Source organism: Artemia sp. Qi Xiang Cuo, chromosome 20 (assembly GCF_049724085.1).
Source record: "Artemia sp. Qi Xiang Cuo chromosome 20, ASM4972408v1, whole genome shotgun sequence".
NCBI lineage: Eukaryota > Metazoa > Arthropoda > Branchiopoda > Anostraca > Artemiidae > Artemia > Artemia sp. Qi Xiang Cuo.
This window is the reverse complement of record NC_142813.1, coordinates 15724206-15740853: the sequence shown is the minus strand read 5'-3', so window position 1 is coordinate 15740853 and position 16648 is coordinate 15724206. Positions and strand designations below refer to the sequence as shown.

General features: G+C 34.9%; 1 protein-coding gene across 2 annotated transcripts in view; it reads right to left on the bottom strand.

Moving 5' to 3' along the window:
• Positions 1-731: 731 nt before the first annotated feature.
• Positions 732-16648, bottom strand: part of LOC148939920 (uncharacterized) — a 59544-nt gene continuing 43627 nt past the window's right edge. The window contains exons 2-5 of one of the 2 annotated variants that reach the window (XM_089106226.1): positions 10020-10202; positions 7499-7719; positions 3750-3872; positions 732-814 (exon numbers count right to left, since the gene is read on the bottom strand). In XM_089106226.1, coding sequence (XP_088962352.1) covers positions 812-814; positions 3750-3872; positions 7499-7719; positions 10020-10026 — 354 coding nt within the window. In that variant the 5' untranslated portion in view covers positions 10027-10202 and the 3' untranslated portion in view covers positions 732-811. Of the gene's footprint in view, positions 815-3749; positions 3873-7498; positions 7720-10019; positions 10203-16648 lie in introns of those variants that run through there. The other variant, XR_016143470.1, reaches the window with a different exon arrangement.

The following is a 16648-nucleotide window of genomic DNA, read 5'->3' as shown; positions in this document are numbered from 1 at the left end:
GACTAATTTTACTGATTTTTACCTAGGTTCTACTAATTTTCGACTCGGTCAGAAATTTCGGGGGGGGGGGGGTTCAAACCGGGTAACCCCCCCCTGGATTATTGCCTTGAAACTAAGGTCCCTCCCTCTTGTATGAGTTTGATTTTTGATCTAAGATATACAAGTTTTAAACTCGTTCTAAAATATGGATCATTCCGCCCAAAGTACGCCCATAGTGCGCCCAAGTTTAAGCTTAAAAGGTACATCTCAAGAAGCCCCAGCTTTGGCAATGGGTACTCTAGTGAGGATATCGGAAATTCAAGATAATATATTACGTATCTTTTGGAAAGAAATTTTATTACGAATAAATAACAAATTGTTTCTGAAATGTAAAAACTCAATAGACAACAACCCAAAAGTTTAGAGCAGAGTTGGTGCTATGAACACAAGAGCTATGCGAAATGAGATATGGACTCAGTCACAAGACCGGGGAGGGGCAGACAAGGTATGTGGGCACAACTGAACAACACAGTGCCATAACGAGGGTTCAGTAGTTGCTTAGAGAAATGGTCAAATTTGAAGTTGCAATAAAACCACAGGGCACAACTAATTAAGATGCAACTTTTAGGCAAGAGGAGCAAAATCCTAACAACTAAAATACATAAAACAACATAAAAAACGAAAAATGAAAGGCAAAAGTAAAAAAGGAAAAAACCAAAAAGAGTAAGTATATCACATCATTGCTGAAATAGCACTGAGGTTCCCATTTGAATGAAATGATAGAGGGCTGTATTGACTTCTGAGATATTTACATCATTCATCCACGCCGGACTCACTAAATATAAAATATTAAACAGGTATGCTAAAAGGCATATAAAATACGATAACATAAAATGAAACATTTATATAATATACACAAGCCACTAAAATATGACAATGGTAAATTGACTCACATGGCAAAAATACAGATCAAGATCCCTAATTCAAAGATATGAAAATAGATTTGTCGCGTTAATTTTTATTAGCCAAAATACACAAGGCCCGTTCGCAATCGAATTCATCTAATGCAGAGAATTAGCTGATCAACAATTTATTTTTTTACTTTCCAAACAATTCAATTGCACTAATTACAAATACGATAAAAACTCCGACTCGTGTTACGTCAAAGTTATGACATTTATAACTTATAACAGTGAGTTATAAGTTCTTATTGTTTCATACCAGCAGAATTACATAATTTAAGGTTCGTTCACAAACAAGATTTATCCAAAGCCCAATTATACAATTATTCCATGTTTTGGGCGATATTTAGATCAGCTAAAGTGCTTATTCATAAAGCACTGCTTGTACAGAAGGAATAAACTGGAAAGAAAAATAAAATTGAAAATTTCTATGGTAAAAATTTTCCATTTTAACTACTCAGAACTAGCCAATCATATAACAATATTGTAAATGGGTCTACTGTTGGCTAAATTTTTGCATTAAATACATCCTATTGCAAATAGACTTTTAAATTTAATTTATTTATGACCCGTTGTAAATCATAGGCAGCGCAATAGCGCTGCCTAAGTAAAGAACTACTCGGGATTTACATTCAAGAGTACGTATCCGCCTGAAGCTAGCTCCAGATAAAGTCATGCCCCCAATTCCGCATAGACAACTTATCCCAGCCAAGAAAGGGGTCAATCAAGGTGCTGTCACCACTCCCGACCTCTTTGATAATAACTATGTAATAGAAGCACAAGATTTGTTCCCACCTTCAATGATTTTATCTTCTGTAAACCTGTCCTTGGTATGCTGTGCGGATGAAATCCTTGAACTTAGTCGAACTCTTCAACGCATCACCGAAATTATTGGAATCATTGAAGCGGACTATAAGAAAGCGTGGCTTGAATTCAACTCTTACAAATCTGATACTGTCTTGTTTAACTGGAGGACAGATTCCTCTACCCCTTCCCTCACGCTTGGATCTAGCTCTGTTCAACCTGTAGATCACCTTATGTATCTAGGTCTACCCATTGCTTTTTCTATCCAACATACCCGAAAACTTCTTCTTGAACAAATCAGACATAGAATATGAGCAGCTTACGCTTCCAATGTATCTTGTAAGCTTCAATTGAACCAACCTCTTCTAGCAAGTCTATATAATGATGTTGCCCTTCCCCATATCCTTTACACCGCATCCTTTAGGAAACTCCTAACTAAAACTGACAAAAGTAAAATCCGATCCATGGTCTTTCGTTTTGCCAAGTATCTGCTTCATCTGGCGCCATTGTATAGAAATTTGCTCGCTATCGCGAAATTCAAGGTTGTTGACCCAGAGGCTGCCATATCTAGACGGATTGCTAAACATAGTATAAAAATAGATGTGAATTTCAATGAATGGCTCCACATTCTTAAGCAGTGATGTATTTTATTTGGCGGTATCTCAGGTTTTTTTTTGCAGTCTGTAAAGTGTTTTTTTTTTTTATGCTCTGTCATGTTGTATGTTTGTTGTGACTGGTTTTTCAATAAATTTAAATATTAATAATAATTTAATTATTGGAAGATTTTTTAACGCTATAATTCTGAAGCATATACAGTAAATCGCAATGTTTTGAACAATTTTTCTCGCACATATATTATGTAAACTAGATGGTGCTATTATTGTTTTTCAAATTATCGCCTTCGGCTCCCACCTTGGACCCGAAACTTGTTTGTGTTTATTCGTTATAGTATAACTGATCCATGCACTGCCGTTTCAACAAGTATTGTGAGTTTTAATGATTAAACTGTCACATGGACTGGAGCCTTATCTTGCAGTGGTAAGATAATGGGCACATTAGAAAGTAAATGTTTTTGTTTATACTTGTTCACTTAAAAGTCTTTTTTTTATTATTTTGGTTTCTTTCGTATATTTGCTTGTCTTGTATTTTGCGAAGTGTCTAATTGTTGTCGTTGATGTCTATTGTTTTGTTTTCTCTTACTGCTCCGTCTTCTTGCTTTTGTATGACGGGTTTACAAATAAATAAATAAATCTCCATATGCTGAGACCCAATGACATGAAATGTGGAAAAAACAGTGACACGTTTTAGAACTTTGGGACACAAAAAAGCAAAAAAGGGACAAATTTGTTGGTCAATGAGGAGATTAGTTCAAATTTAACTTATCAAGAAAGCTTCTTTTCTTGAATGAATTGGGCTGGTATAGCCCCAGGGATTCCAAACATTCAAGAATTGCGCAAAAATAAGTGCTGACTTGTAAGCACCCAAGACAGTTAAAAACGTAATTGCACGCCTACAGACAGTTAAATTTGATTTCAGTAACTCGTTAAAAAAATTCGCTAACAGCAATTAAATATAAATAAATATTTTTTTTCCTTAAATGAAGAGTTCTAGCATAGCAGTAATATTATCATATTGCTTATATAGCAAATATTGTTATATATAATAAATATATAGTATAGCAGCAAGATTATAAACATGTAAAAAGGGCAAAAAGTGAAGTGTTGAGCTGTTATCCCCCCCCCTAAAAAAAATCATTGCAGACAAGTGAGTAAATAATCCGATATTAGATTGAATATGATTTCTATTGCTTATTATATCTCTATTGCTCATTAATAAAACATCTTTTCTTGAATGAAGCGTAGCACAAGCTTTAGATTTGAAAGACACGAATATGTAGAAGTTAAATATTGAGCTGTCTGGCAAAGTCCATTGTAGTGGAAAGACATTAAATTCTAGCATTCAAAGGATTAAAAGCCTCAAAGAAAACGGTTTGTTCTTACTTACTATTTCTGCAAATTTCCTCCTTATCTCCATCAACATAAATTTACATACTGCAATGGGGAAAGACGGGTCCTTCAAGTGATTGCCAGCAACATTCACAGTGTTTATGAATAGCTTTTTGTCCTCCTATCAAAACCAATGGATTAATTCATAGCTAAGGAAATATCAAATATCTAGATATCCTAAATTTTGAAAATTTTTATGTATAAAAATAAATGTCTAAAAGTCAAAAATTTATAAATTAGCTTAAAAAATTTTCCTTAAGGAATTTTAGACTTTTCTTTTCGAAAAACCAAGTCGAAGGTTAAGAATATGCTAATTTGACAATTATTTTAGAAAAAAAAATTCAACAAGTTCTGGTTCCGAGAAACTTGGACTGCTTTTTAATTATTCAGGTAGTTTATATAATGACTTATTTGGCTACTTGTATGTTTTAAGGAAATGGTTCATTTCAACCAACAAATTTTTTCCACCCAAAAAGCGGATTAGGACGTTTTTTTTTTGTCTTCAATTGACCTTATATTAGTTCAGCTTTGGTCTGCCAATTAAAATCCAAAATCTCAGGCAGTGCTTCCTGAATTTTGATCTCTTGTGAGATTTAACGATTTTTTTTAGAAAATTTCACGATCCTAAGTCACATCACAGGATATATGGATAATCATCAATGCTGCATTGCTCCCAAACCAAACATAATGGCTCAAAATCGAGCACAAGCGGTAATACAACATTCTTTTTAATTTCAATCTGAATATTTCAACCCCTTTTGGCTTTTGTTGCCACTCAAGCTGCTTGCTAAAAACAAGCAGGGTTCAATGTGCTCAGACCTTCGACCCTAGTCACTGCGATTAAGTCCAAAATAAAGGGAAAACGGACAATTTTTCTTTAAGGCCAAACGAAAATACTGAAAAATCAAAGCGATTATTTCGTGAGCAAAATTGCCTCTCTTCTTCAGTGTGAACAAAAATAAAATTTAAAGAAAATGCCAAAAAAAAAGATAAAGAAAAAGAAACAAATGCAGAGAGTCAATGTAAAAAACAAACCATATAAAAATATCAAAACAGCGCACATCTCTTCAACTGTGTGTGTAGCGACACCATATCTTTGTTTAAACTCTACTTCACAAAATATAAATGTTGTATATCTTAATTTTTATTTTATTTGAAATTTTCCTTGAGAAAACAAAGCGTTTACATGAAAAAGGGGTGAACCCCAATAGAGGGAAGTGGGAATGAGTAATTGGCGTGCTTCGTAATTTTACTGTTTTCTATCTTCGTTAATTTTCGATTGATTTCAGCTAGTTAACTTTTTAAAAAATTAGACCCTGAATGAGACTATTAACGTCAAGCACTGCCCGACGGGTTCCCTTACACTAGCCCCCCCCCCCCCCCGAATCATCACTGGTTATATATCAGAGACAAAATTTACGTCTAAAGCACAAAAGGGATGCGCAGGCATCCTATTATAATATTTGGCGCCGCCGGGGGCTTTTTCTTCCAGTAAGTGGTGTAGCACCATTTTCGAACCAATAAATGGTGACACCCGTACCTTACAACACCAACACCGGTAATTTAAAAAGAAAAATTAATCTTGTCTTATTATTTGCAGTAAACTGTATAATATTCATTTTGAGTGTTTTGCAACATCTGGGAATGGTGAGGATTTGGGGTGGCTTATCCGTGCCAGTCCGATACACAAATGGCTTATCCGTGCCAATCCGATGCCAACTCTGATTTACCACCAAACCACCAACCCACCAAATTTATATCATTACGGTATAAGATAGAATGCTTGCGCTTTGTTTGATTCTTATTTGTCTAGAAGGGTTTACTTCCGTGGATCCTCATTTTCGTTCACAGTCTCAGGTGGAGCTTGGGATCCCACAAGGGTCAGTTCTAGCACCAATTCTGTTCTTAATTTGTGTTAATATATTATTTTTTGGTTATGAACCAAGAAAAAATAGTTTGCTGTCATCCATGTCACCCCGAATCTTTCCATGTCCACAAATGTAGACCTCCATTAGCCGGTAATGACTTTCTGATTTCCTGCGCTAACAACAGTACCCTTGGCACTACTGTCGGAACAAAGCCTGGGAGCTTTATTAAGCTGAGTGTATTATTTGAGAGAGTAATTAGGTGGTTCGATGCTCATTGCCTGGCATCAAATGCTGCTAAGTTTTAATTTTTTGCGAATTTTTCAGGCTTGCCCCTAACTTTCAAAAATTAATGTTTCAATGGGTTTTCTCAGTAGACCTAGTGATGAATATGCTCAGTTCCTGTGTATTTTTCTTGATTCACAGTTAAATTCAGTCTTACATCACTTATTGTCCCACTGTATGGTTGTCAACATTTTCATCTCTCCTGATACCACTCTCTAGGGCATATGACAAAGCAGGAAATCTTATCCTTAATACAAACAGTTCTATTAATAAGCCGTTGCTTGATTTGAATTCAGTTAAAATTGTTTCATGTGTGTCTTTTGTTTTTTCTTTAGTTACACTATAATCCTTAAAACTAGCCCTTAAAACTCTTCTTTAGCACTTAAAACTAGACCTTCTTTTGTCAATGAACAGTCCACATAATATCTTCGTAACTATAATAATATTCGGATTCCTTTCAGTCCATCAATCAGATCACCCCCTTTGAGTGTTTCAACGCTAGGGTTTCAACCCCGTGACTGCTTGTCAGTCTGCCTGGAATACTTCACCTCAGTACCTCAGAAAGTGACATTACCTTATTACCTCAGAAAGTGACATTCGTTTCGTGCCTTTAAAAGGATTTTAAAAACATTTTTATCTCTTTTTTACGCCCATATGCGGTTGATGTCTCTTGTCCAAGTTGGAATTAGGGGTTGATTTGAGAATTCTGCAAGGCAATTGGCTCTGGCTGGGTTTTCAGTGGGTAGTCACTTGTGGGTGATTTAAGTTTTTTTTCTTTCTCTCCTTTTATTGCCCATTTTTGTTTTTCTTTTCTTTCTCCCAACACTCCCTGTAATAGAGCCTTGCAGGGAGACATCTGTGATGTTGAAGGTTTTGTTTTTTCTGATTATCAGTACTGTATACACTTTTTTCCGGCAGGCTTTTCAGCAGGTGTTCACTAGTGGGTGTTTGATTGTTATTTTCTTTTTTTATTTTTTTTATTTTACTTATTTTATTTCATTTATCCAGTTCATTTATTTATTTTTTATTAATTATGTTTAACTTTTTCTTTATTTTGTGCGCCTGGTCACAGTATGAACTCATTCTTTCAGAAATCTTGACACATTTATCAGCTAAATTCTTCATATGTATAATTGAAATATGTGTATTTATTTTTATTTGTTTGTTATACATACAGCCAACTAAACAAAGAAATAAAACAATCTCAAGATGAAGGAAAAAACTTTTCCTTTCTTCCTTCATCCCCAATCATAGAGCCTTGTATTTGATTTGATGATTGTTCAATTTTTCGATAACAATAATAGGTTTTAATCCTAATCTTAAATCTTATAAAATAGAAAACATAGAGATAAAAGAGAAATAGGTATATAAAAGAAAGATATAAAAAGAAATAGAAAAATAAAAAAGGACAAACCGCTCGAAAAAACAGATCCCCTAATGTGCAAATATATACCCTGAATTGGTATATATAGGGGTGGGGGTAAAATTCATTTCTGACAAAAATGATTATTATATTTGGAAAGAGCATAAAAAAAAAACATCAAGTGGTATGTTTACTTTATTCATAAGTCAATAATATGAACTGTGAAAAATTTACCTTTACCAGCTCGATGAAAACATTTGTCGCCTCTAAGTTATCATTGGTCCAAAGCTCTACGAGAAACATTGAGCGGATATCTATCGGCAAAAAAAAACCAGCCAAGTTGGCTATTTTCACATGGCTCCATCGACCAGGGAAGTTTGGAAAAATAATCAAACTCAACCCGCAGTATAATTTGAAAAATTTCACCAGCAGTAGCAAGTACAATTTCAGGACGCCTGGGAAAAGCCTTCTATCAGCCTGTATAAACATTAATGGAAAACAGTGAGTATTACCTTTTAAATCAGATCTGTAGGGTATTGCCATCTTTGACAATATTTACTGCTTAAAATTAGATGACAGTGTATCCGTTTTCACCACAGTTCATATAATTATCCAGTAAGCTTATCGCAGATCATTTCTGGTCTTCGTTCTCGATGCGAACAAAAAGCTCCTCCCACTTCTTCGTGCAGTTATTAATAGCGGGTTTCCACTTGTTTCCGATTGTTTCGTGTAAAGTGCATTATTCGTAATAGCGGGTTTCCACTTGTTTTCGATTGTTTCGCGTCTGACTTGTCTACCCGTGAAAAGATCTGATGCCGCTTATGTTTCTACGTTCTCTGGAGCACTCGCACCCCGGTCCGGGTTTTTATAATGGGTGAGATAGGGAATGATCATACTAGATAATTATATAAACTGTGGTTTTCACTGTCTATTTGTACTTTTTTTTTGTCCGTCATAAAAAGGCAGCGCGGTCTTGAAAAAAACATCTAATTTAAGTTATTACGTCGAAAATACGTAAAGATACTCGCATAGATGGGGAATATGACAAACCAAGTATATAACAGTAAATCCAAAAACTTTAATTTTACTGCAATTAGAAAACAAAGATTTTACCACCTTAATTAGGAATTCAACTTACATTTTCATTTCATTTTCATTTAATCTACATTTAGGCAATATTAAAGAAGAAATTTAGAAATCAAGACTTTGAATGAACTCAAGCTTTGCGTTAGGTTTTGTTATGTTTATTGTTGCTGAATAAACCCTTTTTTTCTCAAAAAAAAAAAAAAAAAAAAAAAAAAAAAAAAATCAGGTAATGAACTCTCTCAGACACATCTAGTGAATGAAGAAAGTTATTATTTTGTTCTGTATAAATATGTTAGTTTTAATTTTAATGCTTTAGTATTTCTTCTGATGACAATTGTTGTATATGCGGTCGAAATATCCAGACTTACGTATCTGTTTTCACAGTCTAATAAATAGACTTATCCCAACTTGAAGGTTTATTTGTTCGTCTAAAGCTCTGAATCCAGCTAGCGACAATTACATCATTTTTTAATATTGATTACTAATATAGAATCCTCCAATTCTGATTTTTTCTGAATAAACCTGTGAAATAGGTTAATTGATGAGCCATAAAAAAAAACCGGAAAGTTTAAATTTCAAAATGAAGAAGTTCATACCCAGCTTAAATCATCCCTATAAACGATATTCAGCTTCAAAAATTACAGACTGGATGATTTTCGAAATCCTAAGTATGAATGGGACCATAGTTTTCAGCCAGAACAGTCATGTAGCTGGGTTGTCCAAATTGAAAAACACAACACATGACGAATTAGAATGTCACACGATTTCAAAATCAACCCATATCCAGAATTCATCAAGAAGATGAAGTAACAATGGATATAATCTTCTCGTTTTTTTATGACTTTTTTTAGATCAAACCATTCATGGAGAGGGGCATTTATTAAAGAGAGGGCTCGAATTATTATTATTATTTATATTTTTTATTTTATAATTATAATTATAAATATATATTATTATTTATATTATTTATAATTAGTATTTTGCTCATACTTTTTTTTAATTAGATAATGTATTTTTCCAATCTCAGAGATATAACGCAAAATTCTGGCAATCTTCCGAACAAAATACGTTGGAATCTATGAGCCAAGATCCATCTAGTGACAATTTGATCATTTTTTGTTGTTGATTAGTAACATGAAATTTTACAAGTTTGAATATTTTTTGAATATAAATTTGAAAAGGGTTAATTGTTAAGCCAGAAAAAAAAACCCCAGAAAATTTCAAATTTTTAAAAGGAAAGGGTTCACACCCAGCTTTAAATTGCTCCCAAAAATAATATTCAGCTTCAAAAATTACACACTAGGTGATTTTCAACATTCCAAGTTTAAATGGAACCACAGTTTTCATCCTGAATAGTCTTGCAGCCGGGTTTTCCAAACTTAAAAACACAAAACTTGACGAATTAGAATGTCGCACGAAGTTAAAAGCAAATTATAATCACAATGAATCAAGCAGGTGAAGCAACAATGTACATAATCTTCTCAGTTTTTGTTTCAGCTCACAACATTCATGGAGAGGCGTGTAATTATGAATAGGGTCTTTCCAAGTATAGCATATTATCCGAAAGGCTGAGTTTAGAAAGACTTAAAACTTCGGATATTGCATTTTTTTTTCTAGAAATCCATTTAACGCCATGAAAAAACAGCACGATACAACTAAAAAGACTTACCCATCATTTTAATGCAAACACCAATAATATCGTCCTCTGTGATAGCAATGTCTTTACACCGTCCAGAAATACGGTAGCAGTTAGATACAACATTCGCAACGTAAATGAGAGCACCAAAACTTTCCAGAGCAACGAGACTTTCCAGATTATCTTCTACCAACAGCAAATTCCAGTTAATGTTGCCTTGAAAACAAAAAAATAATAAAAAACAACGAAACATGCTAAGACAGTTGACTACGGAACTGAATCCATTAAGAATCTCCAACTCAATTTCAAGTTTTTCTACTCCTACTAACTACGAAATCAGCTTGTAAGTGCACTCCCCGCTTGTGACTCCGATGCTGGAGCACACCTGTGCTCGTAACACCCTATCTGGGGTGTTACGAGGTATCCTGTAAACATTTCACTGTTGGGTAGCTTCATTAGGTTAACATAGTATCCCAGTTATTTCTCCTTTCCACTTTTATTTTATCCTAGTCAACAGCCTCTTTGAATGAGCTGGTGGTTTCTGACTTGACAGTCGGATTAGTGAGCTTGTTCCAGAAAGGAACATGAAAGAAGTTGGCACGGAAATAGAATGGTCCACTTAAACTAATCCACAAGTAGCGTTGATCTGGTCTAGATTGAATGATTGTTTTCATTTTTAACAATTACTATATATTACCTGTATAATTATTTATAAATATAATACTTTTATTTTCATTAATACATGCAATAAAACAAACAAATTGAATAAATTCCCGTTTCTATAAGGTCAACTGACCCGTGAACAATAGTTCTGCTAGCTAAATCATACTAAGCAACTCAGCAGTAGCCTACAAACATAAAAAAAGAAACAGACAAGAAGAAAATTCTTAAGAAATAGAAGAAGAAGAGGAAGACGGGAAAAACAATGAACAATGATACCTATTAGCAACTTCTACTCATTCGGCCTCATGGACCATGGTTATGAAGTTTTTTCTGTTTTCTTTATACCAGAAAATTTCTTAGAGCCCCTAATACTGTTCAAGAGGTTATTTCAAATGGGCTTTCGAAATGGGCTTATGTGATTTCGACGGAAATCACATAGATTCGCTGACCTTTTTAAATAAAGAGGCAAATTATTCCAGACAACTGGCCCCACATGACGTATTGAAAATAGCGATCTAGTACTAGTAACTTGAGGTTTCCGTATATCTCTAGCATGACGAGTAGGATAATTGTGTACATCATCACCAGAAATAAATAAATTTAAAAAACTCTTGGGAACCAAATTAGAAAAATATTTAAACATAAATAACCCATGGTAAAATTTTCCAAGACCTGACACAGGGATAATATTTAACTGTACATATTGGGATCTCACCGAGGTTCTCCGATTATCTCCGGACAACACTCGCAGTGCCATATTTTGTATCACACGTAACTGCTGCAAATGCACTGAAAATTTGCTAGACCATATACTCAAGCAATATACTAAATACGAGTGAACTAACGAAAAATAAATCAATCTCGAAACAGAATCCTGGAAAATATTTTTTAACTTTCTCATCATTCCAACATTTATTGCAATATTACTACTAATAAAAGAAACCTGATTTTTAAAACTAAGGCATTCATCCACAATAACACCAAGGTATCGTATAGTATTTGTACGCTTAATTACATAATTCTCCATTTGCAAATCAACAACCCAAGGGTAAAAATTTGATGATCTACCATATATAATAAAACCTGATTTACTATGGTTTAACAAAAGCTTATTCACTCTCATCCACTTATCTATACCTGACATACCTCTTCTCATTATCTCTATTAAATCAGATTCAGTCTTTGCTGCGGCAGTAAAATGGTTATCATCTTCAAAATTAGGAATAATCACCATACAATTAGAATGTGCACTATCTAAAAAATCCAAAACAGAAAATTGTAAGTCGTTAATATAAACCAAGAATAAAAGCGGACCTAAAACAGAACCCTGTGGAACACCATAATCAACCATTCTTTCACAAGACCTCACATTAGAAATTTCAATGCACTGGGTCCTACCTCTCAAAAAAGTTTCAAATAACTTCAACGTATTTCTTCTAATTCCACAATTTTCTAGCTTCATACTTAAAATTTCATAGTCAACTGAATCGAACGCTTTAACAATATATAAAAAAATAGACGCCACCTTAAAACCTTGGTCCAAAGCATCATGCACAAACGTATGCAAGTTTGATTTCTACTTTCCCAAAACAAGAAGGTCATTAAGGGGAGTATTTCAGGGACTGTTGAGGGGAGTGTTGAACTAAATCAAAACATGTTATATGCATACAGTCTGTCAAAAGGGCGTAACATAGGAGAGACTGAGTTAATTATTTTGGAACTTTCAGAAAATGATAAGGGAGATGATCAATTGATCAAAAAGGAAATATTTGCACGTTACTACTATTACAGCTACCACCTTGGTGATCTTTACTTTTAACCAAAGATCATGGTGATACAAAGATCACCATTTATTTCATTGTGATAGCAACTGCTATCGCAACTACTATTACTTATACTACCACGACTATCACTAAAAATACTTCTTCTGTACCTAGTACTACTAAGGCTGAGGATATTGAAATAAACATCTGAGGAAACATTGAGGGGAAATTCGAACTAAATTATAACATACAATATGCATACAGATTGGTCATATGGGCTTATAAACAAATTTTTTGGAATGGCCTATAATAGCCAGCAAAATATGGTTACAAATTAAAGAACGTTTTTGGTAAAATTTTTGTTTTTATTTTTTTTTTTTTTTTTTTTAAAATATTAGTTTTTTTAGACCAGGGCACTTTGTATCGAAGGAGTTGTCGTAGAAACTTCGAAAAGGACACATTCGATTGGAAATTGGAAGGGCTTGTGCACTTTTTAATAGCCCTAAGTGATTGGAAGGCAACTAACACCCCTTGCACGCCCACCATTTCCCCAAACACATCCAATCCAAAAATTTCGAGACTGCCATTTTGTTCAACGTAATTGAAAGATATGGAAATTATGTCTTTCAGGAGGACACTCCCTCCAGAGCCCTTAGGGCAGGGGTTGTAAGTTATGCCCTAGAGTCATATAAGGTTTTTATAGAAAGCGTTGTCATAGAAACTTCAAAAAGGGCTCATTCAATTATAAATTCACAGGGCTAGTGCCCTTTTTAATGGTCGAAAGTGATTGGAGGGCAACTATCCCCCCCCCCTCACGCCAACCATTTCCCAAAACACATACAATCAAAATTTTGAGATAGACATTTTGTTCAACGTAGTTAAAAGTTCTGGAAATTAGGTCTTTGAGGATGACAAACCCCAGAGCCCTCAGGGCAAGGGTTGTAAGTTATGCCTTAAGGGCATATAAAGTTTTTTTATAGAAAGCGTTGTCGTAAAAACTTCAAAAAGGACTCATTCGACTGGAAATTGAAAGAGCTAGTGTCCTTTATAGTAGTTGAAAGTAATTGGAGGGCAACTAACCCCCCTCTTACGTCCACCATTTCCCCAAAGACATGTAATCACATTTTGAGATATCCATTTGGTTTAACGCAGTTGAAAGTTCTAGAAATTAGGTCTCTGAGGATGGAAACTCCCTGAAAGCCCTCAGGGTAAGGGTTGTAAGTTATGCCTTGGGGGCAGTTAAGGTTCCACCATTTCCCAAAAACATCCAATCACAATTTTTAGATAGCCATTTTATTCAACGTAGTTGAAAGTTCTAGAGATTATGTCTTTGAGGATGACAAACCCCCCAGAGCCCTCAGGGCAAGGGATGTAAGTTATACTCTGGGGGCCTAAGGTTTTTATAGATAGCCTTGTCGTAGAAACTTCAAAAAGGGCTCATTCAATTGGAAACTGAAAGAGCTAGTGCCTTTTTTAATAGTCGATAATAATTGGAGGGCAACTGACCCCCCTCTCACGCCCACCATTTCCCCAAACACATTCAATCAAAATTTTGAGATAGCTATTTTGTTCAACGTAGTTGAAAGTTCTGGAAATTAGGTCTTTGGGGATGACTCACCCCCCCCCTATCCCTCTGGGTAAGGGTTGTAAGTTATGCCCTTGGGACATATGAAGTTTTTGTAGAAAGGGTTGTCGTAAAAACTTTAAAAAGGGCTCATTCAATTGGAAATTGAAAGTACTAGTGCCCTTTTTAATAGTAGAAAGTGATTGAGGGCAACTAACCCCCCTCTCACGCCCACCATTTCCCCAAAGACATCCAATAAGACAGTACTCCTTCAGTCTCTGACCAGTTCACATCTTAAAACAAAAAAGTACATTTCATGGATTACCTTTTTACTTGTGGATAAACCTAGGCACGGAGCCAATTGATTTGCGTAAAAAAAAATTAATTAAGCTACAATCTGATTACACAAGTGACTTGTATGTGATTACGGCTTAAGGATTATTTATGGATTGTGGCTTTGGATTAGTATTCTGCACTATTATCATCCGAATCGTGCATTGAAATACTTGAAGTACTTGCAATTACTTGAAATTATTTGCAAATTACTGGATTAATTGGCCAACTCAAAGATAAGTAATTATTTATCTTCACTGTTACGCTCATGTCAAAATTCAATCCTTTTGATATTGTTCTCGCTAGTTTCAAAAGTTACCCCCCTTGGCCAGCAATTGTTTTGCAGTCAAAAAGTGGTGCGAAAGGATTATGGAAATATACAGTTTTTTGCTACGGCGATCATTCTGAGCACCAAGTGGCAGAGTCTAATTTGAAATTACTTTCGGATAACCCTAGTGCTTGCAAAAGAATGGGAAAAAATGTTGGTAAAGCATTTACCAAATTAAATTCGTTTCCAGACATTTATAAATCCTCATCACCTGCTTATCTAGAATTAAACCCAGCAAGCATTATTGCAGAAGACTCACTGGCACCTAGCCTAATCCTGCAAAAAATAGCTTTTACCCAGGATGAATTAAATTGGACACAAGTGAATCTTACAGCTGAGATATCCCGTCAAGTTAAGGCTAAACTAGCCTTAAGACCCTGATACGGCAAATCAAGCAATTGATACTATAGTCAAATAAATTCATGATGCTATTTCCATTGAGTGCAACCCAAAATTCCAAGAAATAGAAAAAACCCTCAAAGGACCATTTGCAATGGTTAAATGCTTGGAAAGTAGGATTTTGTTATTGGAATCGAAATTGGATGATTTTGAACAAGAAAAAATTCTGGATTGCTTAGGAATGAATGGAGAAAGGCAGAGACCTGGAAATGATCTAAAGAAAGAATCATCAGTTATTATTAAAGATAAGATGCTGGTCCCTGGTTTTGAAGTCAATAATATTGTAAATGTTTATCGATTTAGTTTGAATGACTTTAACGATCAATCTAAAGTGTCTCCAAAAATGTCTCCAATAATACGTCTAATACGCTTCAAAAATGTTGAATTAGCTCGAGTTGTTTTAAAAACCAAGACTAAACTAGCAAAGAGTGGAATATTTTTATCAGAATCGCTAACAAAAAAGCGTCGTGAAATTTTAAATGCGGCAAGAGATTGCTTTGGTAAATTTAATGTATGGACTGACCGCGAGCAAATTTTGGCCAAACCATCTGGTCAATCAATGATACGAAAGATTCGATCATTCGCGGATTGTGCTTAGATATATATATATATATATGTTTTTTTTTTTTTTTATTTTTTGAGATGTTTATTTTTTTTTTTTTTTTTTTTATTTTTTTTTTATGATTTAATTCCATATCTAAAATCTGTTGTCTTTTTTTACTGGAAAATTAGAAACGCCCCCAGTTGTAGGACGACTTTTTGAGCTTGAAAATAACCCGTTAGATGTTTTTGCATTATTGTTTTAAGCAGATTGTTATGTAATTATTTTACTGATATATGGAAAATAAACCTATCCCTCTATCTATCTATCTATGTCTTGGAGGATAACCTCCCCCCCCCCCGCGCAGGCCCCAGGGCAAGGGTTGTAAGGTATGTCCTGGGTGTATATAAGGTTTTTTATAGAAAGCGTTGTTGTAGAAACTTCAAAAAGGGGTTATTCGATTGGAAATTCAGAGGGCTAGTGCCTTTTTAAATAGTCGAAAGTGATTGGAGGGCAACTAACACTTCTCTCACGTCCAGCATTTGCCCAAACACATCCAATCAAAATTTTGAGATAGCCACTTTGTTCAACATAGTTTTAAGTTCTGGACATTAGGTCTCTAAGGGTTACAACCCCCCCTCCTCCACAACCCTTAGGGCACGGGTTGTAAGTTATGCCCTGGGGCATATAAGGTTTTTATAGAAAGGGTTGTTGCAGAAACTTCAAAAAGGGCTCATTCGATTGGAAACTGAGATGGTTAGTGCCCTTTTTAATAGTCGAAAGTGATTAGAGGGCAACAAACCCCCCTCTTACGCCCACCATTTCCTCAAGCACATACAATCAAAATTTTGAGATAGTCCTTTTGTTCAACGTAGTTGAAAGTTCTGGAAATCATGTCTTTGAGGATGACAACCCCCCCCCCAACCCCTAGGGCAAAGGCTGGCAGTTATACCCTGGGGCTATATAAGATTTTTATAGATATCGTCATCGTAAAAACTGCATAGAGGGCTCATTCAACTGGAAACTGAAAGGGTTAGTGCCCTTTTTAAAAGTCGAAAGTAATTGGAGGGC